General features: G+C 31.5%; 3 protein-coding genes across 3 annotated transcripts; 1 reads left to right on the top strand and 2 right to left on the bottom strand.

Moving 5' to 3' along the window:
- The first annotated feature begins 1,766 nt into the window (after nucleotides 1-1,766).
- Nucleotides 1,767-10,586, top strand: LOC122585884 (glutamine--tRNA ligase). The gene is made up of 22 exons (XM_043757999.1): nucleotides 1,767-1,868; nucleotides 2,836-2,957; nucleotides 4,824-4,946; nucleotides 5,459-5,558; nucleotides 5,691-5,786; nucleotides 5,864-5,925; nucleotides 6,015-6,203; nucleotides 6,302-6,454; nucleotides 6,549-6,604; nucleotides 7,386-7,476; nucleotides 7,570-7,656; nucleotides 7,739-7,936; nucleotides 8,011-8,109; nucleotides 8,203-8,334; nucleotides 8,483-8,619; nucleotides 8,697-8,796; nucleotides 8,884-8,979; nucleotides 9,108-9,208; nucleotides 9,278-9,383; nucleotides 9,908-9,997; nucleotides 10,084-10,213; nucleotides 10,309-10,586. Exons 2-22 carry the CDS (start codon nucleotides 2,844-2,846, stop codon nucleotides 10,401-10,403), a joined length of 2,355 nt encoding a protein of 784 aa, XP_043613934.1. The 5' UTR covers nucleotides 1,767-1,868; nucleotides 2,836-2,843; the 3' UTR covers nucleotides 10,404-10,586.
- A 2,569-nt stretch (nucleotides 10,587-13,155) lies between these two features.
- On the bottom strand, nucleotides 13,156-14,832 carry LOC122585885 (transcription factor MYB62-like). Its single transcript, XM_043758000.1, has 3 exons — nucleotides 14,495-14,832; nucleotides 14,203-14,332; nucleotides 13,156-14,070 (listed from the first exon to the last, which is right to left on the bottom strand). The coding sequence occupies exons 1-3, from the start codon at nucleotides 14,649-14,651 to the stop codon at nucleotides 13,521-13,523; spliced, it is 837 nt and encodes a 278-aa protein (XP_043613935.1). The 5' UTR covers nucleotides 14,652-14,832; the 3' UTR covers nucleotides 13,156-13,520.
- Nucleotides 14,833-26,062: 11,230 nt separating this feature from the next.
- Nucleotides 26,063-26,674, bottom strand: LOC122592198 (VQ motif-containing protein 8, chloroplastic-like). Its single transcript, XM_043764397.1, has one exon. It carries the CDS (start codon nucleotides 26,672-26,674, stop codon nucleotides 26,063-26,065), a length of 612 nt encoding a protein of 203 aa, XP_043620332.1.
- Between the last annotated feature and the right edge of the window lie 430 nt (nucleotides 26,675-27,104).

Below are 27,104 nucleotides of genomic sequence, written 5' to 3'. Positions count from 1 at the left end.
TATACATGGTTGGCCATTGAACTTTTTTAATTGATGTATATTACCAAGAAACTTTTAAAGTTTATACATGGTTGACCAAAATCTTCAAAACCTGTTCTTTCTCATACTCAAATCTTCAAAACTGTCTCTCTCTATAAAAAGAAAACTCAGAAATTTTAATAAGGAAAAACAAAAGATTTTTTTAAACGAATAGTTGACTAATTCGGCATTTACATTATCAATTTCAAACTCACAAGTCAAATAAAAAATTATCTAATACACTCACCTTTGTTAACCTGTAAGAAGCAATTTTGAAGATTTGAGTATGAGAGAGAACCACCTTTGAATATTTGGGTCAACTATGTACAAATTTTAAGAGTTTGTTGGTAATACAAAAGAAAAAGTACATTAATCATTAAGTGATTAAACTTATCATTGTGAATTCATGTCAGCTTCATTAAACGTCCATGTGGTTGTCACGTCAATAAAAAGGGTAATTACCGGTAATATGGGTCAACCGTGTACAAAAAAAAAAAGTTTGTGGGTAAACCTCATCAATAAAAAGTATAGTGGGCAACCATGTACAAATGGGAAACTACATTGGTCTTCCCGTGATTAATCACATAATTCTTTGTTGATGTAGAAATGTAGAATCAAAGAATTAAAAGGAGTATATGTAAAAAATATGAAACACATCCACCAAACTTATTCGAACAAAAGGTTAAAATGGTCATTGTTTATCATTCAAAACAGATTTCAAATACACATTTTTCATTCAGAACCAAGTTTATTCAGAACTTTTGAACCATTCAGGTTTTAAAATCATTCAATACTAAATCATTCTGTGTTATCAAACACAACCTTAGTCATGATTTCAACAATACACTTTAATACGAGTAACATGATTGGAGTAGTTTAACTGAATGTGCATAAAGTTAACTAAAAAAGCATCACATTTTTTCTAAAAGAACATTTAGATTTACTACATTCACAAAAAACAAAAATTTAAAACCACATGGGTGATCACCTAGTGATAAAATTTTGGTCTTAATAGGTAAAAATATTTAGATATCCCAAATGCAAATTTTACTAGCATAAGATTATTCCCCATTAATGTGGCATGAAGGTTCACCAACAACGACCTCCAAGCAACCTGCAAACCAGGTGGCCATCATGAGATTAATTGGCTTGCAAAACGAGTCTATTAACCAAAAAATAAGAAAACAATAATAAAAATAGGATGACAAAATATACACTCAATTCACAATGATGAACGACATGGTAGAAATAATTAAAATTAATTAATTAGCATTTTCTTACTGATGTATGACAATAACTTATAGTAAATTTGTCTCCTATGAATTTTTAAAAGTGAGATTTATATAATTTTAATGTAAATTTATACTGTTAGAATTCAGTTTGTTAAAATTACAAAAAAATGATTATTTAATAATATGAAATATTTGACTTTAAACTGATAGAAACGAATATAAATCATTTTTATACAATCAACTTAACTATTGAAGTATAAAAAATTTATATCAAAAATTTTAATTTTAAATAGTTTAATTAGTTTGAACAATTTTAATGTTGCATGCAATTTTTATTTATTTATTATTATCTTTATGTCAAACGTTTTTTCCTTGGAGACCAAGTCTTCGATTTTCGCATTGGTCTTTTAGTCAAAGCCTTGGTGTTCAAGTCGTTTATACTTTAAATCCTGTCTATATATCTAACTGAAAATATGTGCTTCCTGTTAGTTTTAGTCTCCCAATCTCCCCTGTCCCAAGATTACAAAACATAAAAGGACGTACGTTTAAGTGTTTAACATCTTCTTTATTCAAACTCGTGTTAATCATCATTTTATTTGCTCGATCTTCTCATCGAAGGTACGTTATCAAAATTTTTAAATTTGATTTAATTAGTAATTGTCTACTCACAAGTCACAACATTGGAGATTTATATTACCACAAAAGGTAAAAGTAGTTCAAGTATGGTACAACTAAATAGGTGTAGAAAAGTTCTTTGAAAATTTAGAATTCAAATATTATAATACAATAAAAAAATTTAGATTTCTTTTTGATTTGAAATGTTATTTTTTCTTTTTTTTTTTGGTGAAAGATAAAGCTTTGCCATCACAATATTGTTGAATAGATATATAAGATATATTAAACACATGGCATATTACTCTTCCTTTCTTTCACACCCTCTTTATCATCCATGACTGATCAAAAATACTATCCCTTGGTTTCATTTATGTTTTCCTCCTTACCAATTACACTTGACTGTCTCAAAAAGATATTTTTTTCTTTTTTCGCTATCAATTATAAATGACTTATTATTTTCTTATCTTACCTTTAATTAATGTTGAAAGTTATATTTTAAAGTCAACTTTAATTTTTGTTAGTCAACTATCACATATCATATATATTTAATTTAAAATCACATCATATCATATCATAATCTGAGATAAAGGAGTAGCAAATATGCAATTAGACGAAAAACTATTTTTGAAAGACTTTTTTTCCTTCCTGATATGAAACTGAAGTGTACTCATAAATCATAACCCACTATTTAATTACTTAAAGCCCAGCCCAAACTTCACTAACGGGCTCCATCCTAGGCCCATTTTTAAAAAACCCAAACCATTAATATTATTCTCCACTTTATAAAACCCTACTTAAAAATTGTACAACCACTAAACCAAAACGGACATCATCGATCCGTCATCATCCTAGACGACACCGTTTCGCCTCTATCACTGCGTATTGTTTCCCCCACACGTGAGCAACAAGTATCGCCATAGGGTTTATATAAGGTTTTTAATTTTAATCAAAATAAGCAATCAATTTACAGAAGTCAGCATGGCGGAGAAACCATTGGAGCTGTTTTTGAAGATCGGTTTAGATAAAAAAACGGCTGAAAACACAATTGCTAATAATAAAGTTACTACTAATCTTATCGCTGTCATTAATGAGGTAATTTTTTTTCTCTTGATTACTTGTTGTAATCTGATTGCATGCATCACATTTTTTTTTCCTTATAACTTGTATGTATAGATATAGATACATAGACATACATATAGATATATAAATATAGATGTAATTATATTGGTGTGTAGACTGTGTAGTTTGCAGCTCCCTATTGCATTGTGATTGGCATATTTTTAGTTAACTTACTGGACTAATACGAGGATATAGCTGGTTGCGATTAGCTAATAAGGTAAAGAAATAGCGGAAAACAATTTTGCATACATATCAGACTGGATCTTTAAGAAATTTCTAATTTAGTTTATATTTATTCAGAAGTAATGTGCATTGGAAAGTAATTAGGTTTGTAATGTGTAACTGTGTGCAATTATGGGATGTGAACTTACTACATTTTCCTTGAGCTTCTCCTTGGCCTCATCAATACCATGGATTGCCTGAGAAAAAATTTACACAGAAAAAACATAGTTCAGTACTTCAGTTGATACAAAAACAATGTTATCCACAAAAAATATGAAAAGTAGGTAAATTGACCTTAGACATGATAGGAATTTTATAACAGTAACAGAAGACCATGCGTTAGTAAATAAATAGACTCTTTGGTCTGACATGTTCAGATAGCCTCTTTAAAATGGACCATCTGTTGACTGATCCACTGTTCAAGCATTATGGTTACCTATAAAGGTTGCCAAGTAAATATTTCAGTCTCTGGTCCAGTAAAATCGTCAAAACAAATAGAGTATACAACTTCTGTCCCTAAACGACAACCAAAGTTCTCAGCCACTCTCTTACCCACTTGACGGGCCTGACAGGACAGGAACAGACAAACAAATTGGAGTTTCATTCCTTAAGCCCAAATAATAATGAGCTCGCTTCTAGACTCTTGTTTCAGAGATACGTGAATGTGCCACTTGTAATCCACATTCATTACAACCATATGTAAATTATGTCATGGAAGAATGTTTTGCGCTGCCTAAAAAGGACTAATATGACCTTGGCCAGTGACACACAACTACACAAGCTATGGGCAGTATCTCAGAAGTCGGGATGGCGTGTTGCAATCTTTTCTATTGCTGTCACAAGAAAACAAAGAAACCTTGATTGTCACAATCTTTTTCCGGTTGAGCTACTGGATCCAAGACCCAATTCAAAAACACCTAGATGGCTTTCCCAAGAGAGAATATACATCCAAAAATAAGAAACTGCACTTGATCATTTAACTTTCTTAAAGGAGGCCTATTTTACCACTTGTCGCCGCCATCACAGCCGCCGCCGCCACACCCACCCCCGCTTCCGACGCCACCACTACACCCCGTCGCCGCCGTCATCACACCACCGCCGTTACCACCATCTCCGCTGCATCGCGCGGGCAAATTTCTTGTTGAAAATTATTGATGAAGATGATTCATCTGAAGAAGATTTAGTTGTTGCAATTATGTTCTGATCTTTAACGAATTCATCTTCAAGCTTCTTCTCCCAGAGTTGGTAGGTTACTCAAGGTGTTGTTTGCTGTTTTTGGTTTGCTCCATAAGGGTTGAAGATGAGAGAAGGGGCGAAGTACAAATAGAGTTTGATGTGAAAACTGAAATTGATAGATCGAATTGGTTTTCGGAGTGTCAGGAAGAGTGGAGAAGATGGTATTACGGCAAAAAAGTCATTTCAGCTGTAGTTACTGTAGTTAACACTACTTGAATTGTTATTGCTATATATTGATTCTAAGTATTACCTTTTCACATTTTTGTTCTTAGCATTTTCTAGGTTCAGTTTCAATTCTGTGACTAGAGTACTAAACTATATGTCATACATACATTTGTTTCGAAATATAGCCTTTCTTTATATTTGAGACTATTTCTGCAGGCGTCTGTCACTGATGGATGTGAACGGTCTACGGGTAATCTTCTTTATACGGTTGCTACAAAGTTCCCTGCCAATGCCCTTGTGCATCGTCCTAAGTTGCTTGAATACATTGTTTCTTCCAAGGTATGAACTCAAATTTCTAGGTCCCAGATTTCTTTTTGTTCATCTTTATTGACATGTGATTATGTGTTTAACCATTATCAGATTTGGTACTTGCTTTGACTTAATTGACCCAACATTTTTTTATCCATGGATATAATTGATCCGATATCAAAATGAATGTGTTGTAATGAACTGTTGGGACAGTTAAAGGCTATGTGATCAATGAAATAACACTAGGAATCGTGGAAATTTTTTCTATTTAATCCCTCTAAAGCTCATTGTAAAATTACAAATGAGTTTTGTTTTCTTTAGAGGCTACTTTTTTCTACTCTACACATATCCTATTAAAAATACCAACAAAACATGTGCAGTAGCTTCCACACGTGTGCATAGATTTAGGAATCAGCTATCCACTCAGCCACATTTATAGGAATGAGTCGTTGGCCAGAGTGGTGCTTGGTCAGAGTAGGGCTTTTGGTCAATGCTTTATTTTCCGTCTCAGATCTGTAATCAGTGTATTCTTGTTTTTGCAGATAAAGACTCCTACCCAGGTAGAAGCTGCATTCGCATTTCTTACTGTCACTGCTTCTGGGGAGCTTGACATCAGTAAATTTGAAGATGCTTGTGGAGTTGGTATGTTATCGGTCCACCCCCTTCTTTCTCTCTGAGTTTCAGATCTGTCTATAAGATTGCGCGGAAATGCATACGTTAATGAAACTTTTATTGTTTTGGAGAATCAAAAGTTAATAAATTATCTGGTAATAGGTGTTGAGGTCTCTCGTGAAGAGATAGTGCACACTGTTAATGAAATCTTTGAAGAGAAAGAGAGTTCAATCTTGGAGCAACGTTACAGAACAAATGGTGAGTTTTAATTTGATAATACCTCTAAAGCTACTGTCTGATATCATTCTGATCTGTCGTCTGGTCGTTGGCTTCAGTTGGTGATCTATTTGCTCATGTGCGAAAGAAGCAGCCTTGGGCAGATCCAAAGATTGTCAAGGTAAATAACTCACTGATATCTTTGTAAGTTTTGGTAATCCAAGTTACATATCACTAAATAATAACCATCTTTAATGTGTTGCTCACCAGGAACTTATAGATTCAAAGCTATCTGCACTACTTGGTCCAAAGACTGCAGCAGATAATGAGAAGCCTGTTAAAAAGAAGAAAGAGAAGCCTGTTAAAGTAGAGGAAAAAACCACTGAAGAAGCTCCTCAACCATCTGAAGAAGAGCTCAATCCTTATTTAATATTCCCTGCACCCGAGGAGAATTATAAGGTTATTTTTGGACTATCTTTATCTATTGATTGATGGCTCTTCTTTTATATCTATTCGTTGATAAAGCATGTTATAGTTTACCTATCTTTGTGTCGCAGGTGCACACAGAAGTATTTTTCAGTGATGGACGTGTGCTCAGAGCTTGCAATTCCAAAGCAATACTAGAGAAACATCTCAACATTACAGGAGGAAAAGTTGTTACCCGTTTTCCACCAGAACCAAATGGATACCTGCATATCGGTCATGCTAAGGTAAGTTTCTGATATTGAATTAAAATTTACAAGTCGTAAGATTGCTATTTTATATGTGTATAGATTTTTCTTTTATATTGTATCGTATGTGCAGGCTATGTTTGTTGACTTTGGTCTTGCAAAAGAAAGAGATGGTGGCTGCTACTTGAGGTAGATTGGCTGTTTGATTAGTTTATTTGTGCTTAACTGAAATTTTATGTCGTCATTCTTAACTATGACTATTGTTCATTTTTTTGGGTAAAAACAAGCTGACTTTTATCTCTATGAAGTTAAAGTTTTTTAACTTGATAACCTTTTTCTCTACTACTTTCTACAATATATTCATTTTCAATATTATTTGATTTTAGTTCATATTCCAGTAGGTCTAAATATTTGATTTTAGTTCATGCTTGTTATTGTCATTAAATAGGCTAAACAATCTTGTGTTAATTTTTTTTAATTTGCTTTTTTTCTCTGACATAACTTTTTTAACAAGTCATTTCATTAACTAAAGCTAAATGAAGTTGAAGCAATAAGAAGAATTATTGCCAAAATTTGTCTGGAAGTTATTGATTTTGAGTATATATGAGAAGGATATTTCTTGATCCTTTACTGCCTGTTTTTGGCTTTAGAATTGGTAACTTGTTTTATTATAGTTTACCAACCCAGAACTTATTTGGTCTTAACAAATTAATTATGCCAGTTAGTCTAAAACATGAAATATTTTTGAAGTGAATTTACAAAATGAGATGTTGTAAAGTACAAGTGGACATAAACAATTTCATTTTTTAAAGAATTATTAGTGTGAATTTAACTTGGAATGTTGAAGATGAAAGATATGGTAGAAATAAGACAGATGTACGTGTCAATTAGTAGACTTTTGCTTCACTGGGATAAATTTTTAACTATCATTATATCCAATAGTAACATCTCCTGTAACATCAACTTGTAGGTTTGATGATACTAACCCTGAAGCTGAGAAAAAGGAATATATTGATCATATTGAAGAAATTGTAGATTGGATGGGATGGAAGCCTTTTAAGGTAAAATATCAACTACATCAGTACGAAGTCAGTTCCGGTTTCTTTAGGATCTACAAGTTTGTAATGTATTTTTTGTACTCATACAATCTGCAGATCACATACACCAGTGATTATTTTCAAGAACTGTATGATTTAGCAGTGGAGCTCATACGCAGGGGTCATGCTTATGTTGATCACCAGGTTTCGTACTGCATACTATTGGTTTCTTTGATACTTGCAGATCTCAAAATCATAACCTTGTTATTAACTTTTCTTTGAGTAGACTGGTGATGAGATAAAGGAGTACAGAGAGAAAAAGAAGAACAGTCCATGGAGGGATAGGCCGATCTCAGAATCACTTAAACTTTTTGATGATATGAAACAAGGGAGGATTGAAGAAGGAAAAGCTACACTTAGAATGAAACAAGACATGCAGAGTGATAACTTTAATATGTATGACCTCATTGCATATCGGATAAAGGCAAGTATTTCAACAAATATATGTATTACGTATATTTAATTTATAATTAATACTCACTTGTTCATCTCTTTCAGTTCACCCCTCATCCACATGCTGGAGACAAGTGGTGCATCTACCCAAGTTATGACTATGCACATTGCATTGTGGATTCTCTTGAAAATATAACACATTCAGTATGTTCTCTTTGACTCCTGATTATTGATTGAGGAACCTACTTTTGGCTACTTCATTTGGTTTTTAATTATTTACTGTGTTTTTTCCTGTAGTTATGCACACTGGAGTTTGAGACACGGCGTGCTTCTTACTATTGGTTGCTGGATGCGCTGAGCCTTTACCAGCCCTATGTGTGGGAATATTCACGCCTGAATATAACAAACACTGTCATGTCAAAACGCAAGGTAAGCTAAAGTTTCTGTTTCAGTCTCTTAAGATAAGGTAGTTCCGCCGTTCAAAAAAAAAAGATAAGGTAGTTCCACTCTAAAGTATAAGTTAAGTGTTTTGATACTGTTCTGAGCTTATCTTTCTTTATTCATCTTTTTTATGTAGTTAAACCGCCTCGTGACTGAAAATTATGTGGATGGGTGGGATGATCCTCGTTTGATGACACTTTCGGGATTGCGCCGCAGGGGTGTCACTTCTACTGCAATAAACACATTTGTTAAAGGAATAGGGATTACTAGAAGGTTGTCATATGTTATTTTTTTTATTTAAAATTTTGTTTTGCTCAATGGTGAAGGACTCATCACAGTGTGTTATGCAGTGATGGTAGTTTGATACGTTTGGAACGCCTTGAATATCATGTTCGCGAAGAATTAAATAAAACAGCTTCTCGGACGATGGTTGTGCTACATCCACTAAAGGTGTGCATATTTTACTTTAATGGTAATAGCTATATGATTCAACTTAAGTACGTACCTATTACTAATCCTTAGGCTTTATGGTTATAGGTTGTTATTACTAATCTTGAACCTAGCTCAGTAATAGATCTTGATGCAAAGAAATGGCCGGATGCTCCAGCCGATGATGCATCATCTTACTACAAGGTTTAGATTTCCTTCTATTGGTTGTGAATATAGCTTATTTTCAGGTTAATGCAAATTTCACGGGGGCGTGCTGATATGGATTTTTTTGATTGTACATGATTTAATAATTTTTGTTGTAATCTTCTCAGGTCCCATTTTCGAGGATTGTCTATATTGAGCAATCTGACTTTCGAATGAATGATTCAAAAGACTATTACGGGCTTGCTCCAGGAAAGACTGTCTTACTCAGGTGAATGATGCTGAGTTAATCTTCTGAATATTAATGGTTTCAGATCTAATGGTAATCATGTATATGTAGATATGCATTTCCTATCAAGTGTACTGAAGTGGTGCTTTCTGATGATAAAAATACTGTTGTTGAGATACATGCTGAGTATGATCCTTTCAAGAAAACAAAACCAAAGGTAAGTTATACTGTCATTGTCTTGCTTCTTTCCAGTCTCTTTTAAGTTAAGTTTATGTTAGGGGTGGCTATTTCGACCCACTGCTTATCAATGGGTCAACAGTCAACTGAGTTATGTTTAATATACTAAAATGGTTAAATGAAATGAAAGTATATAGCTTAAAAGGAAAAGGTTAGAAATGGGTTAAATTGGTCGAGAGTTGCCTAAGTATATAGTTAATGCATAAGACCTAAATTATCCGATTCAATATGTATTATTGAAAGAATATACATATTGTAATCATAATTGGCAACTTAAAAGAGCTGAAAAAATAGTGTTTTGCTCAAGTTAACTTGATGGGACCCATTTTTCTGTAAGAACCAATTCTTGACTGGAGGGGACACCAAAGGACTCTGCCCTTCCATCCCTTGGATATAATTCTCATTCTGGCCCAAACCCGTTGGCTGAATTGTCGATCTGACCCTTTTTTGCCACCTCGAGTTTGCGACGTGACTGCAGTTTTTGAATGAAACTTTGTTTTGCAGGGTGTTCTTCATTGGATAGCAGAGCCGTCTCCTGGGGTTGACCCTCTGAAGGTGGAAGTCAGACTTTTTGACAAGCTGTTTCTTTCCGAGGTTGTTTGTTTTATATACTATGGAGTAGCCGGTTAAATTCTTATATATTGCATCATCAAACTAATGCTTTTTCTTAATGGAACTAGAATCCCGGAGAACTTGATAACTGGCTTGATGATTTAAACCCCGAGTCTAAAGTGGTAATGCCATGTGCTTACGCCGTACCATCTCTCAAACACACAGAGGTGGATGACAAGTTTCAGTTCGAAAGGCTCGGTAAGTTCTACGACCCTCTCAGTGTTGCATATTTTTAATACAAGTTTCTTGACGATTAAACAAACTTCATTGTACCTTTTTATCTGTTATGTCAGGCTATTTTGTGGCTGATAAAGACTCAACACCCGAGAAACTCATATTTAACCGAACTGTAACATTGAGGGACAGTTACGGCAAATCCTGGAAGTAGGCAAGTTCATTCCAGCAGAATGAATTGTTTGTGTTTACTTGTGAATTGTGATATTTATAGTTTCGATCTGAAAAAAATATAACAAAAAAAAACCAAAAAAGCTTATAATTTTAATTTAAACATTTAGGATTCAAACTTTTGTACGTCACATAGATTTATAAATTGTGATGTGAATTTTTAAAATGATGTGTTGTTACTGAGAAGTACGCAGTGGGCCCAAGTCTTGTATTTTAGTGTATTCCCAAAACCTCAAGGCAGCCACTATCAATCAAGCTGTGCATGAAAGGTCATGTCTTTAGAAATGACCAAATTCAAAATGATTTGATGCTAGTTTTTGGACTTTGGAGGGTACAATTTTTTTTATATGTATTATATAGAGTTTATTCTCTTCACGTTTTTTGCTTCAAAAGGTGACCATGTTGTATTGCAACCATCCTTGACTTCTACCCCATTTATTACTTTAGGTCCCCAAATAAACAAACGGTGACGTACATGGTTTCAGATCTTTTATCCTAGGAAGAAAATCAACACTTGAGGTTTTCATTATCTTTGTAGATCTCAGTTTACCGATATTTTGTCGTTTGTGACTTTGTTCGTCATCCGTATTGCTCAAGAGTAATGTTAATTTATCATTCAGGTGGCTCAAGTGTATCGATTATGATTAATGTTATCGTTCCGGCAACATTACCTTTTTTCCAACTAATAATTGAAAATGATTGTCTTTTACCATGACATGGATTTTTAACCCATGTCAAGAAGCATTCACAAGGCTTCTCAACGTGTTACCTCAAGAGAAGATCCACATTAGCTTTTCGACTAACTTGTATATCGTCATGATCTTTGTTGGAAATCCTAACTTGCAAAACTTGAACTGAATCAACTCAAAAGTTGAACTTAATAGATATTATTATTTATTTATTTATTATACATAGTTTATGTCACTAACACATGGTAGACCCCTTAGGGTAAAATAAAGTGACTTAATACATGTACCTGGTACTCGCATGACATGAGGCAAGAGATATTGGCCTATTGGGTGGGGAATGGTGTGGTCCTTTATGTATCAATCATTAAATATTGGCTTGAATCTTTCTTAAACTTCCACTTGGTCGCTATCATCGCCATCTTTTCCAATTAATACCTATCTCTTAATTTGTGACTTGATTTGTATTCATCTTTTCTTTCAAGATCTTCATATATCATTCTGTCTATAGATCCAAAGTAATCATACATATTGATTCGCAGTCTCAAAGTTTAATCTGTAGGGCGTTTGGCTTTTCAAGTTCAAAGAACGCAATTTTTGTTTGTTTTTGTTTTGTTATCTTTCAAGCTTTAAAAGTCTTTTCTGTTTTGTGCTTTCACACTCACAATCGTTAATCTTGTGTGTGTGTATGTGTGGCAACTGAAAGAGAAAAGTTATGTTACTCTATTCAACACTGCAATATTATTTATACATATTTTGCTACATGTTAAAATGTACGTTTAATATCCACTAGCAGGAACAAATATTAAACATTATAGCGATTATTGTTTAAAAAACAATTAATTAGATAATGAAATATGATCTATACTTGGGTAAAGTATGAAAATCAATTTGTTGCAACTAATTTCGTGGCGTAAGAAACTGCATAAATTCATATTGACCTATACACTATAAATGAGGGGATTCTCTTACATAATTGAGTGCAAACATTGCCATGATATTAATATTTGTTCGTACTTAATGCACCTTTGTAGTTTCTACTTTCTAGTGACCAATTCCATCCCCATTTTTATTGTTGTTTATTGTTAATGATTCAAACACATGTCATGATATTTCCATTCCATTGTATCTTTGTCGTATTTTTGGAAGTCTAGTCGTCTTAAGAACTAAGAAATCGAGTATCTCTAGCCCTTCATGGTCAATGGGTCCTTTTTCTCTTGTAATTTTGTAAGCTTTGACGTGTTGCCAAACTCTTTTTTAATAAAATTAGCTGGTTAAAATAAAGTTACTAAGCTACTTTTTATTTTGTTATGAACTTGTGCTATATACCGGCCAATTAAATTTGTTGCAATCCTAATAGTTAATAACCTTATTTAGCCGATTGCTATAGTTTGGCAGTTTGTGGTAATTCAACTTAACATGGTTGTAGAACATATAATCGTCAAACACATAAAATAATTTTTGTTGTAAGCTAAATAAAAATAAAGGTCTATCAATCCTATGACGACAATTGTATGATCATTTTGTTAAAGAGATTGAGATTATTTAAAGTTAAAATTAACTTCACTAGTAAACTTAGGATTTTGACCTTTAAATTAAAATCAAGGTTGTGAAGAAGTCTCTAACTTTATTAGTAAAATTGGAAACAACCTTAAGGATATTAATCCTTTGTTAAGGTAATAGAGCAATTGGATCTTCTGCTTGTCAATACACTAATACAAGGGTAACATTGGTGCCAAGAGTCTAAAGTTAAATAGATCACGATTTAACCGCTTTACCAAACCCAGCTCAAATTGTTCTACGTACGTAAACTTTCTCGATATCATGATACCGATCGATATTAGAAGATGCCGTTAACTATTGAAAAAATTATAGGGGCAATTACAAATGTATTGTATATACTTGTATATAGTATGTAAGATTTAGGCAGTATGAATGGCAATTGGCAATTACACACATAAATTATATACTAGTAGTGATGCAAAAAAAGGATGTGATCGAACTGAATGTCATCATATCACATTACAAGACAATCATATTTACAACCTATTAAAGAAAGGTAAGAGTAAAACGATTCCATTAACGTGATTAATATCACTTGCAACCTATTAACTTATTGGGTGGTGGGTTGCATATATATTATAATAGGCTTATCCTTTCCATACTCATCATAAGGCTTGACACTTGGGGTACAACATTCTAACAAGGCCCCCTCCTATCTACACATAAACACGTCAACAACCAATTAATATATCACTAGCGCGCTAGACCATTCTAATAACTTTCTCTCTTAATCATTATATCTTATGGTAATAATTAATATACTCTTAATAACCCACAATACTTGAAAACCATCAATTGGTTTTAATCTCTATCGTCCTTAGGTTGATTGAAACACATATATAAAAAGTACATTACTTTTTAAAGTGCCACAACTCATCCATGGTCCAAAAGGTGTCATCCTCCAAGTTATTGCTCATCCAATCGATCTCCGCCGCTTGAAACTCTAGCGTTGACACGTCACTTGATCGCAATTCTTGCGTGTTTGAATGGTTGAAACTCATCACATCGTAGCTATTGTTATCAACATGGTAACTATTGCTTTGAAGTGAATTTTCAGGCAAATATGGCATCATAAATCTATTGGAATTATTTGAGGAACAAATGCTTGAGCTTGAAATTGAACTCTCCATTATGATATCTTTGTCTTGTGGTTGAGAGATGAAGTTGTTTTGATTAGCTTCCATAGTTGTGGTAGAAGTAGTGGATGATGATGGTGAAGTAGTACTATGCTCCATTTTTTCTAGCAATCTTGGAAGCCAAAATTGTCTAAGCGCCTCAACAAATCTCTTGCTATTAGAGTCAATCTTTAGATGGCGCGCTTGTTTTTGTACCTTTGTTCTCCAATAATTCTTGATCTCATTATCTGTTCTTCCGGGCAATTGTTGTGCAATTTTTGACCATCTAGACAACAATTCGTACGTTTATAGATATTAGAATATCATATTAACTTGAAATACTTATAAGCTAGTAAAAAACTTGAAAAATTCTCTCTCTATATATATGTGTGTTATCATATACTACAATATGACTCACCTATTACCCCATTTGGAATGGAGTTCAAGGATCAAGAGTTGTTCTTGTGGGGTAAGATTTCCATGTTTAACGTCCGGCTTTAGATAATTCAACCATCTTAGCCTGCAACTTTTTCCTGTTCTCTTCAATCCTGAAAGTGAAAGATTAAACAAACCTTTAGATGAAAACCACAAACTAAGTTAAAAGAAGATAGGAAACTATGAAATCGATCGTTAAACTCGAAATATATAATATAATGCACAATATGTAAAAATGTTTTTGCATCATCTTTTTTTTTTTTTTACTTAATCACCTGAAGATCTTGCTAGCGAATTCCAACGTCCTTCACCATGACAAGTGATGTAGTGAATAAGAAGATTGTCTTCATCAAGTGTCCACGGCCCTCTTCTTAGCTCATGATCAACTTCTTGATCGTTGCAAGAACTAGTCATTTTCTTAGAAGTCCTCATTAATAAAGTTAGAGAAGGAAAGAAAGTACTAATAGGTAAAAAGGGAAGAAATTGTAGATGGTTTTAATTTTTTTGAGTTCAGAATGATTGGTGAGATCACGAAACCTAGTGGAGGTTTTATATGCATAGTGATATGAAGAGAATGTCAAGAGAGCTTTATTCTAAAAGTTGAAAAGAACATAGGGAAGTAGCTAGATCCTCTTTGATAAGGTTACGTTGCTTCCATACAAGAGATATTGGATTAAATTATGTGACATCAAGTATTTTGGGATATTATATTTTAAATTTCTTAATGTACTTCTACTTCGATAGAACAAAATTCTTCTAGAAATGTTTACTTTAGAAAGAAAAAAAAAATCATTTGGGTTAATTAGAAAACATAACATGTTACTATGTTTTAGTGTTTTGCGTGGCTCCTCATCTGCTAAGCTAAGTGTACATTTGCAATATTCCATCATGTCATATATATTTTAAAATGTTTAATTTGTATACGAGAACTTAAAAATGTAAGTTTATAATTTTAATACGTTTTTATATATAAACAGAAACGCATCCAGAATAATTCAAGTGAGTTCATATATATAGTCAAAATTAAAAATCAAGATATTCAAATACAAATTTATACAAAACTTACACTAGATTATAAATAGAAAGTGGTAAGATTTAAGAATTAAAATTCACTAAAAGATCAAGAATATATTCTTGGTAGCAAGCTAGCTAGCTAGCCTTCCCGTATTGGACACTCATATTTTAGTAGTGTCTAATTACATCGGATAATCATTCAAATTAACAATGAAATCTCGATCGGTTTATAGACGTAATAATAATATTTGGAATTATGGATAGATACAAATAAAAGGCAGCTAGATTGGGAATTTTTTCTAAGATATGGTTTTGTCATTATCCGTGAATGATGCAATTGAGTAAACTAATGAAAGTAGTGCTCTTTGTATGAGCATTAAAAATGTGTTCCTTGCAAACTTTTTGGAGACTCACAATGGCTGCACGCTTTTGGTCACTCCATCTTATCCTCATCATAAATAATATGGGTGAGCAAAAACCGAACTGGAAAACCAAAAACTGAAAAAAACAGACAAAACCAAACCGAAAAAACCGAAAACCGAACGAAATCCATTGGTTTGGTTTTCATTTTCTAAAAACTGAACGGATCGGTTCGGTTTTCGGTTTCATATGCCAAAAAACCGATCAAAACCGAACCGAACCGAACTAAATATATTTTAATTTATTTTAATATCATATTTCATTTATATTTATTACTTATAATTTATAAATATGTTAATAATTTAATCTTTTTATCTTTTTATTGTACAAATCTATACAAGTTGTATATTTTTAATAAAAACGTGCAGTAAAATAATTCGTTTTATAAAAGTTATACAAATTTTAACACCTAAAAAATATAATTACTTAATAAAAAGCTTCTCTATATTTGAATTTTTATATCATATTTTTTTCTTAACAATTGAAAGTTAAATTTATAACATAATATTTTAAAAAAACTTAAAAAACAAAATTTATTAAAAAAACCGAAACCGATCCAAACCGAACCGGAAAACCGAGAAACCGAACCGAACAAAAACCGAATCCAATGGTTTTTGTTTTTTAAAAACCGAATGGATCGGTTTTGGTTTCGGTTTTAGGCAAAAACCGAACCAAACCGATCCATACTCACCCCTAATAAATAGTAAGAGTAAATTTTTACTATTATTATTATTATTATTATTATTAATTAATTAATTATTATTATTATTATTATTTATCAATTTAGCAAAATTAAATGAATCGACATTATATGATACTTGTTACTTTGCTAGCAGTAATCACAAAGGTTGACGAGCAATCGGTTGACATAAAACTACTAACTCTTTGAAATTATCAAGATTTATGTTAGATGTCCTTATTTTTTATATAGCGTAATAACACTTGGAAATAAATATATAAACAAGTTTTTAAATTGATGTAAAACCAATAAAATAAGAAAAGAGAATAAAAAACTAGCTCGATCACTATACTCTCATCGCTTAAGGTTTGTGATTTGGATGAAACTTCAAAGAGTTATGATCTCAGTGATTTAATATCTCGATCAATGTGTAAATTTTATAAAAACAACATATATTTGACATTTATTATGTTAAAGTAACACAAATATTACATTGGGGCAATTTGAGGACTTTATGTTTTTGATTTTGGCACAAACTCAAGAACCATTAATGCGGATATCATTCATGTTTTGTTTGTTGCATATGTATATAAAAGATCCAAATCCAGAGTATATATTAGATATATTGTTTAAATTTTGCCATAGTGTCTATCTAGATCAATGATTCTTCTATTTTAATTAGATACTATATATGCGTTTGCTATGAACTTGTTTGAAATGAAAAGCTAATTATTTACAAAGAAAACGATGAGATAGATATATACTAATTTCAGGAATCTAAACAGTGTGGGACTGTGGGGATAGAACCAAGAAATTCCTAAATTAAGGGAGGTACATCTCTTGTTTAGTATTGGTATGATCCTAGCCATATACCTCACTTAAATATAATCACGTGTTATCGGTTTATCACTTATGAGCTATGACACGATGATATTTCAGTGATTTATCAGTGGTTCAAAATTTGCCGTTAAACAAAAGGTGATGATATTTATACCATCACTTTTGATGGATTTAACACAGTTATGCATTAATAGTTTGTACAATTAGTTGTATTATTGTACAGTGTGATACATTAATCAAATATAATGATACGAATATCACCACTCTTAAACCAATAATGGTAGAATAGTGGTCATATATTGTCTTTCATATTTTGAAAGGAAACTTTATTATTCCAAAGGAATACTGACAGTACTTACTAATTATTAAGACATCACTGTGTATCTTGTCTGTTTATAAAAACTTTCAATATATGATTTAGGTTGATTTGTTAGGTTAATTTATCATTGAGAAGTGATATTTTTAAAACAGAATTTAGCTATCTACAACAAATATACAAAATTTTATACACAGAATATAACTACATGATGCAATTATTGTTGTAGATGACTAAAATGTGTTATACGAATATCATTTCCCTTTATAATTATAATTATATTTTTTTAAATATATTTTCTGGTTACAACTTTTAAGCCAAATGCCAAAAACACATATATGTCCATACTAAAAACTACGAAGTGTATATAAACATGTATAAATGTGTGGTCATTTGGTACCTTGATTTTATCAATGTATATTTGATATTAAACTCGATCTTTTAAGGCTCATAAGCATCAAGGTAGATTCGAGCTTATGATATATACATTATTGAATTCCTTCTAAATAATATTCCAATGTGACTTAAAGAAACATTAATTTGCAGTTTTATATGACTTTCAGTGACACAATTAGTTTGAAAGTAAACTTTCGGTGACTCCCATGTACTAAAGATTCTCTTGTTCAATGCATGTAGTGTTTATATACGGAAGACTCGTGCTTGACTAGAATTTCTTTCTAGCTTAGGATCATTCAACCAACATTATTATTATTATTAAGTTGTACAAAATATGCTAAGAACATTCAATACTACCGTATGTCATTATCATAAATAAATTGAAAATAAAAATGGACATCATATGTTGTTTCCTATGATCGACCAAAATTCTTTTTTTTCGGAGATTTTAAAAAGGATTACTATCTATGTAGGTAACTAACTATGACTAAATTGTATATGTTATGTAAAGATATTGTAAAATGTTTATGTCATACGATGCACTTTTAAATCCCGATTATTAATTGGAGTACCTGACCAATCAAAAACTTACACGTGGCAGTTTATATGGTTGTCACATATACCCAGATCCATATAATAACCAGGATTTAAAAGTTTATTACATTATATAGAGATTTTATGAGATCTTTACATAATATAGACATTTTATCATAGTTAGTTACATCAATAGGTAATAATCTCATTTTAAAATTGATCAACGGATGCAAAAACCAAAAATCTCAATGCTATATTGAAAACTGCAAGACAAAATCATGACGCCATTATCGAAATCACATTATTGCAATTTATGAAACCGTACTTAATGGTATTTTGACATTGATTTTCAAAATAGCATCGCGATTTCAATAATAAAAATAATAAACAATTGCAAATTATTATACGAATAATAATCACTTACAAATTAAACCATAACATAATTTTTTTGACTTTTTCAACAATTTCATTGTGCTTTCAAAATTTCGTATTTTGACAATTCGTATATAGAAAATTATGTTTGGACACATGTCACATCCAAATATTTAGACTTGGGTAAATGATAAAATAAACATTTTAAACTGAATAAATTATGATTGGACACAGGTAATTTTATACTTATTCCGCCATTGATTTTAAATGTCTCAAGTTCATACGAGGATATATATCTAGCTTGGGAAATGGTTAGAAGTCATAATCAAATCTTTTATGTGTTTGTACTTGAAAACCATCTAGTGATATGCAAAGATATAACTATGTAAATTCTTGTCGTTTTCTTTAATCAAGGGAAAAACCGGAGAACTCGTACAAACTAGATTGCTTTAATACAAAATCGTATCTTTTTTTTTTTTTGAAAAGAACCAAGAAAAATTTTGTTCTTATGAAAAGGACGAAGGGAAATGTATGTGCCAATTGAGTGTAATATATATATGATATGTTGGCTTCGAGATCGAATTAGGTTCATGAGAATAATCGAACACAACCATACACGTTTGCTTTGTACTGGTACTTTATAAATTGTCGCGATGTTATTAAAATTCTTTCTAGCTAGATTTCCTTAATTTAAATTACTAAATTTGTGTCATATTCTGTCCTTATATAATGACCATATAAAGAAAACATGTTTAGGAATATGTTCTTAGATAAATTGGATCTAGCTAGCTAAGGTTATGTTGATATATATTTAGATGTCAAAACAAAATTAATTGGAGAACAGATAATTGATTGTTAATTGCTTGTTATAGGAATTGAAAATATATATATATATATATATATATATATGGTTATTTTTTAAGTATTGTAAAAGGGATTTATTGTTTTTAGCTTCTAAGGCATTAGGCAATGCCACTTGTTGGAGCTATTAATCAGTTTAATTTGCTAAGTAGAGTTGTGGGAATTAATCAATATATATATATATATATTATATATACTTAATTAATTACTAGATATATAAGTGTTGTCGATAAAACCTTTGACAAAATGTTAGAATACCATTCAAGAAAACAACAATTTTATTGAAGATACATTCGAATTACAACAACAAAATTACAAGTAAAGAAAGTAGTACAAAACATTACATGAAAGCAAAATAAAGAATAAAACAGAAATAGAAAGAAAGGCAAAAACGGGCTGAGGATATGGTTAAACCAAGGTCCCTTAAAACTGATTTCGGGCCACCCAAGTGAACCCGACAGTTTCCCAGGGTACAACAGCCAAAGCAGTTAGTACTGCCGGAGTCAACCACAACCCAGAATTTACCTTCAAGAACTTCTTGAAGTGGAGTGAAAGAGAAAGAGTGTTGTAGATGATCCAAGATGGAGAAAGTGTTAGTGTTTTTGTTATTATCATTCTGATCACTTACAAAACATATATAAATCAGATTTTGTTAAGTGGGAAACACCTGTTAACATTAGAAGGTTAACACAACACATTAAAACAGATGTCACTTGTTGAACTAATGCAAGTAAAGTGCGCCACATTACGCCTCATCACCCACGGGCTCGGGTCCGGGCGTGGGCGTGTCAGGTGCTTCGCACCCTCCTAGCTCACTTGGGGTGTAGCCCCTTATAAGGAATTATAATTCCTCCAACACTCCTCCTTATAAACATACTTAATGTTTATTCTTCTACCAATGTGGGACACACTCACATTAGTTAATTATTCTTTCAACTCTTTTTAACATATCTATTAACTTGGATATTCTATGTTATTACATAAAAATTCCAACACAAAATTGAAGTTTTCTTTCGATTCATCTCAATATGATAGCAGAATGGCTTTCATCATTCCTTTGGCTTGTGAACACTTTAGTTGAAGACGAATGCTATGAAGTATTTCCTCATTTTTAATGATATATACTTTGCCACGTTGAAGTAACCTTTTATAAAATTCGAAGCTCCAAATAAGATCGAAGAGAGGGAACGTGAAAGATTTTGTGATGTGAAAGTTGTAGATATTCACACAAATGGTGGATTATGCGACTACGAAATGGCAATAAGTCTAGCACTAGTTAATAATTATGAAATCTTAAAAAAGATTTTGTGAAAAGGCAATAGCATAATATAAAGAATTGAGATGATGGGTGAGAGCCGATAATTTAAAATGTTTTCTATATTTGTGTAAACATTTGATATGGATGTCTATTTCGTTATATTCAGTTCTGAATGCCACCAAAACACTTGGTGCAAACTTTATCTTTTATGAATACGCCACATCACTTGGACGACTACTTCAAGTTATTACAAAGTCTCATAGCTTGTAACAAAAATTATAATGATCGAGTTTATATATATCTTATATTTAGTGCAACATATATTACAATGTTAATCACACATATTATATATGGCATACACCGTAATGAACTAAAGATTAGAAGTATCATCGAAATTAATCAAAGCTAATTTCCATACGACAGTTACAGCCCATTCATCTTCGTACGTATATCTTTTTATTATTATTATTATTATTATTTATATTTAATTTTTTTTTCTAATACAGATATTATTCATCTTTGTATATCCTATCTACGTAACTACGTTTTCTTTAAGAAAGAGCAAAGTTTGATGATCAAGTCAACAAATAATATCTTACTCGTATATATTTTGATCATTTCCAATTTTCCATGTAAATTTGTATTCAATCCCAAAGACCCAAAGTAATATATTTTACTGTGGATTATAATATTGGGCTTTGAATGAAAGATGGAGAGCTGGGCCATTTTTTATTGAGGCTTATGCGGCCCAGTTTGAAGCTTAGCTAGTATAATCTATGAGTCCATGCAGTTTTGGTTCTAGCTTTTTGGCCCAATTTGAGTTTTAATTATGTGTTGACTGAATTTTTTTTCCATTATCAGTTGCTATTTAAAACAAAAACAATTCAAAGTTTATGAGTCACATTAGTATCAAAAAGATGAAAAACAGCGTTTTAATTAAAGTCTAAAGTTAGGCTCTGAAGTTGGTCTAGACTTTGTGTTTGTCAAAGGGATTAGATAAAACATCGTATAAACTCAAGTCATCTTAAGGTGTCGAGAATTAAAGGGAACTTTTCATTAAAGCCTTCTATATATAATATTTTTGATAAAACATTCATATTAATCAGTTACTCATCTTTTTTTTTTTTTTTTTTTTTGTAATTATTTTACTAAAAATGCATATATATAAACATATAATATATATTAGACGTATGCCCACCCAATGTGACGACGACGATGTTAGCAGCGGTGGTGACGCGTGGTGGGGCGGCAATAGTCGTAAATGTAAAAGTAATTCATGTTAAAAGTTGTAGTGCAGTTATTTTATGGATTGCAAGATCTATATCGTAAATTATTTCATATTAATTAAGGTATTATACTATTATAGATGAAGAATTTTAAATTAGTGAATAAAGAAAAATTATATTTTGCTTATATTTAGTTTAAAGTTGTGTTTGAGAAAAAAAAGAAGAGTTAGATGCTTTATAATATAATATATTAGTATATATTGAAATTGTTATAGCAATATAGAACATGTTTAAAATGAAAATTAAAGTTAGAAATAGTTTAAAATGATGTTTATCTTTACATGTGTCGAATCACTCTCTGTAAACTACAAATTAAACCATTGTGACTTTTTAAATTGAACGAATATAGTGCTTGCACAATGCGGCGGTGAGATGGTAGGAGTGATAATTAAGTCATAGGAGGTGGTAAGTCATAGAGTGTGATAGTCAAATGCCTTAGCTGTACGGGCTCCTTCTGTAAATTTAAAAATTCGTCGAAAGTATATCGAATGACATCTTTAATGAAAGGGCATGAAATTTTAAGAACACCCATATAATTTTTATAATTTATCGATATACTGTTTTTGAGATAAACGATTTTGAATGAATTAAAGAAATAAAATGATTTATGAAGGAGAAGGAAAAAATCAATGGTTTGAGATTTGAAGAGAGAAAAAAAATGAGTGGTTAGAATTTAAGGGTATTATAGATATATTAGGTAGAGATGTTTAAATTAGTGAATAAAAAATATAGGTAACTTAGATAGTTCAAAGTTATAATTTGAAATTTAAAAAAAGTATATAAGAGTAAAGATAAATATTAATTAGAAGTTTGTAAGTTTGGGTAAAAAAAACCTTATCTATATTACTATATAAAAGTTATAACCCGTTGAATATGAGTTTTTCCTTTTAATGATCGTTGTAAGACATTAATGTTAGTAGCTAGAGCAGTGGGTGGCAATTAAGGTGGCTGTTACCTATTCCACTAGGAAATTCACAAATCTTCTGGACGTAGAGGCGTAGAGCACGTAAGGATTTGAACCCAAATACGTTATCTACGATTAATGGGGTAAACGAATGGTCTCATTTTAGTAAAAAGGGGAAGTAGCTTGGCTAATAAGGAAAAAATAATTACTATGTCAAGTAATTAAGGATTAAATAAAGTATTTTTTTTGAACTTCTTATCATTATTATTAAACTAGCGATAATGAACACAATCTTTTAATAATCATTAATTAAAATTAACAATGATCATTTATATATATATAAACTAGTGCTCAAGCCCGTCCAATGGACAGGTAGTCTCAAAATATATTAATCAAAGTTAAAAAATTGGAATTCAAGTATATTAAACAGATACTAAATAAAATTAAAATACCTAAAAATAAAACATAACCAAGAATATGTATAACGTAAAACAATGATTATCATAGTCATCGGATTTAAGCAATGGAGTCGTTGGATCATCTTTACTAACATTTTACTTCAATTAGAAATTTAAAATTTTAAACTCTTCACACCATATTATATAAAAGTAAGTAAAACGCTCTAAATAAGATAAACATTTGTATCAGAGATATTAAGGCATCAATAGTTTGGACACGGTGTACTCATTTTTTCCTTTATCAAGATTTCAGAATTTTGTTACTTTGTAATCAAACAGAGCTTTATGGCCAGCCAACTTCTCTAACTCTTCAAGGAAATCAAGTAATGAATAATGATATGTTCTGACATAAAAGCATATTACAATTTAGTTATCGCATACTTCTGACACACAATAAACATCCATAGAAAGCAGTTGCTTAATAGAAAAAAAGATGCATAACTTAGACGATTTGAACATTTACACAGTAGTAACGTTATGATTCGAGCAACCATCAATATGACCAATATCATAACTTAATTAATGCGAAAGCCAAAGAAGAAACATATGAAAAATAACCCATATAAATATTGATTTCAGTTTATCCTTTTTTTTCCAACTTTGGTTAAATAAAAAATTTGCAGTTTGTTATATCTAAACTTTCTACGAACACAACCAACACTTTTAGACTAAACGATTTAGAGTTAAACTCAAACAAAATGAGAAACAAAAAGTGTATAGTATATAATTTGGAAAAAATATACATACCAATTCATCAACAAAGATCATCTCGGATATTTTGATTTTCTTCGGGTTGTTCCACTCCAAAATTGTCCATACGTGCGGGAAAAAAATATCTACTGAAAGCACCATAACTCACGTTATGTTGCCTTGTTATCAATTAAATTCTAAACATAATGTAACCTTGATTCAATTAAATTTCTTATTAGACGTACGTGAGATAGGAATCTAATATTTAATAATGTACATATAGGAAGACATAAACCTAGTTAAATCGTTGTGTAGGATTAATTGGAGTTTATAGAATAAACATAGGTCGGAAGTTAAGGTGAGGGTTAAAGTGCGCGAGAGAAGTTTTAATTAATTAAATAAGTAATTAAAGGATAAAAAAATATATATAATACTAAAAAAATATATAAATAATAGGAGAGGGCACGTATAATTTGAGGAGAAATTAGAATTGAGTATTAGAACTAAGGAGGGGGATTAAGGGTGCCAAGGAGGGGGATTAAGGGTGCCAAGTGTACCCCCAACCCCCTCTTTTAGTTATATTATAGATCACTAATGCATATTTTCTTATTAATTTCAGAAAAGTTTTAGTTCGTTGAATGCATTCTAACCGATGTTCTCGAGTACTGATTAGCAAATCCTTTTAATATAACTTACATAAGTTGGCCGATAATTATGCATGCATATGCATATAGACATAATTAAAAATATTGAGGCATAAAGTGATTTTTTTTTTATTGACCTCAAGGTTGATAGACTTAAATTAGACTATAACGAGAGCAAGTACCCGTGCGTTACGGCGGTGAGATAGTGGGGTGATACCTAGGTCATAGAGTATGATAGATTATATGAGTTGATATGTGATAGAGTGTGATAGTCAAATGCCTTAGTCATACGGGCTCTGCCCTCATATTTAAAAATTTGTCGAAAGTATATCGAATGACATCTCTAATGAAAGAGCATGAAATTTTAAGAACACCCATACAATTTTTATAATTTATCGATATACGGTTTTTGAGATAAAAGATTTTGAATGAATTGGAGGAATAAATGATTTATGGAGGAAAGAGAAAAAAAATGATTGGTTGAGATTTGAGGAGAGAGAAAGAGTATTATAGTTATTTTAGATAAATATAGAATAGATGAGAGGGGTATTTTGGAGATGTACCTAAAATCAATATTGAAAATTTCAACTTAATGTTGAAAATCTGGAAGGAATCTGCTTTATAATATAGTATAGATATATGTTTTGAGAATTGGTTTAGCTTGTAATTAAATTTTGTAAAACGGACCTTCCGTTGGGGCGCTGAAATTATTGCTTCTACAACGAGAATAATAAACACTACAATACAACATAATTAAATTAATTAATGCTTAAGATAGAATGAACAACTTACAATCAAATTAACATCATCGATCAATATATAATAGTCGAGCTTATATATAGAGTTAATTTGAATCTTCCTAAATGTACGTTTTTGGAATGTAGGTGACTGTCTAGATATAACTAAAGAAGAATACACAACTTAACTAATTAATTAATGAAACTATCAAATTAATACATATTGGGATGGACATGTATATACATACATTTCCTTATATATATAGACCAAACCCTAAGTAATTAAGACTAGTCGGTCTGCAATAATTATGAAATCTTCAAAGAAAGAAAAATATATATGAAAAACAACAATCCTTATGAACATGTAACTAGCTAGGAATGATGTAATTAAACATACGTATGATAAATCAGTGATATATATATGCGATCTTCGGTCAATATTCAGGAAGCCCTTTAAAGATTTCAAGCATAGAACCACCAGATGGCGATATTAATGAAGCATTCAAGTTTGGAGACGACGATACCATATGATCAGAGAATCCATAGAAACGTCGATGAGGTGAACAAAAGTAATCGTTCGCATTTGGTGTAAAAAGCGGGATGTCATTGACGCTAGGATTTGAAGGCGGGTTAAACATGGGAGACGTATTGGCTAATCTCATCATCTTATCCAATTTTTCATCATGCGTGACACTAGTAGTAGAATCATTATTACAAACTTCCTTATGATCATTTCGATTATTATACTCATGATCTACTTGCTTTAGTAGTCTTTTCTTGATCTCTTGTTGTTGGTGATCTTTGGATGCCCCAGTGAGCTTTTGAACAAGAGCCATGAATTCATGAGGTTTGGTGTGGATTACTTCTGGAGAATGAGTGTATATTATGATCGGTGGTCTGATCTGCTTTTGGAATTGTTGTTTGTGAATCGTGTGCGATCCTTGTTTGAGCTTTAAGGGTGTTGGTCGTGGACCATTGATCACTACTCCACTTTTTGTAGTCGGTTGTTTATGATCATCATCATCATGAAACTTTTTAGGGCTCATTTTTCCTCAAGCAAGCAAGCAATTAAGCAATAATATAAGTGCAATCTTAATTAAGCTTTTCCCAACCAAGACGTAAAGCTAAGCTAGCTAGATAACAAAATCAAAGCTGATCGACGTTGGTTTAGATCGATCAATTTCATAACCTTATGTCACGTTTAGTCGTCGCCTGTCGATCAAAAAGATATCGATTAAAAAGGATTGGAAGAGGGTGTTTCAAATGGTGTTAATTGGAAGAGGGTGTTTCAAATGGTGTTAAGGAGGGTATGGCATGTCTTATATATATACAAAGTTATTTCAAAGGGGAAGCCAACTTAATTAACTAGTCTGACCTAACCATTATATATATATTGAGGATTTATTAATTAATCCATATCTACACTATATCTACAATTCCTATATAAAAATACAAACAACCGTAACACATATGATC

Source organism: Erigeron canadensis, chromosome 1, assembly GCF_010389155.1.
Source record: "Erigeron canadensis isolate Cc75 chromosome 1, C_canadensis_v1, whole genome shotgun sequence".
Classification (NCBI taxonomy): domain Eukaryota; kingdom Viridiplantae; phylum Streptophyta; class Magnoliopsida; order Asterales; family Asteraceae; genus Erigeron; species Erigeron canadensis.
Note: the sequence above shows the minus strand (reverse complement) of the source record. Positions and strands in the feature narration are given on the sequence as shown.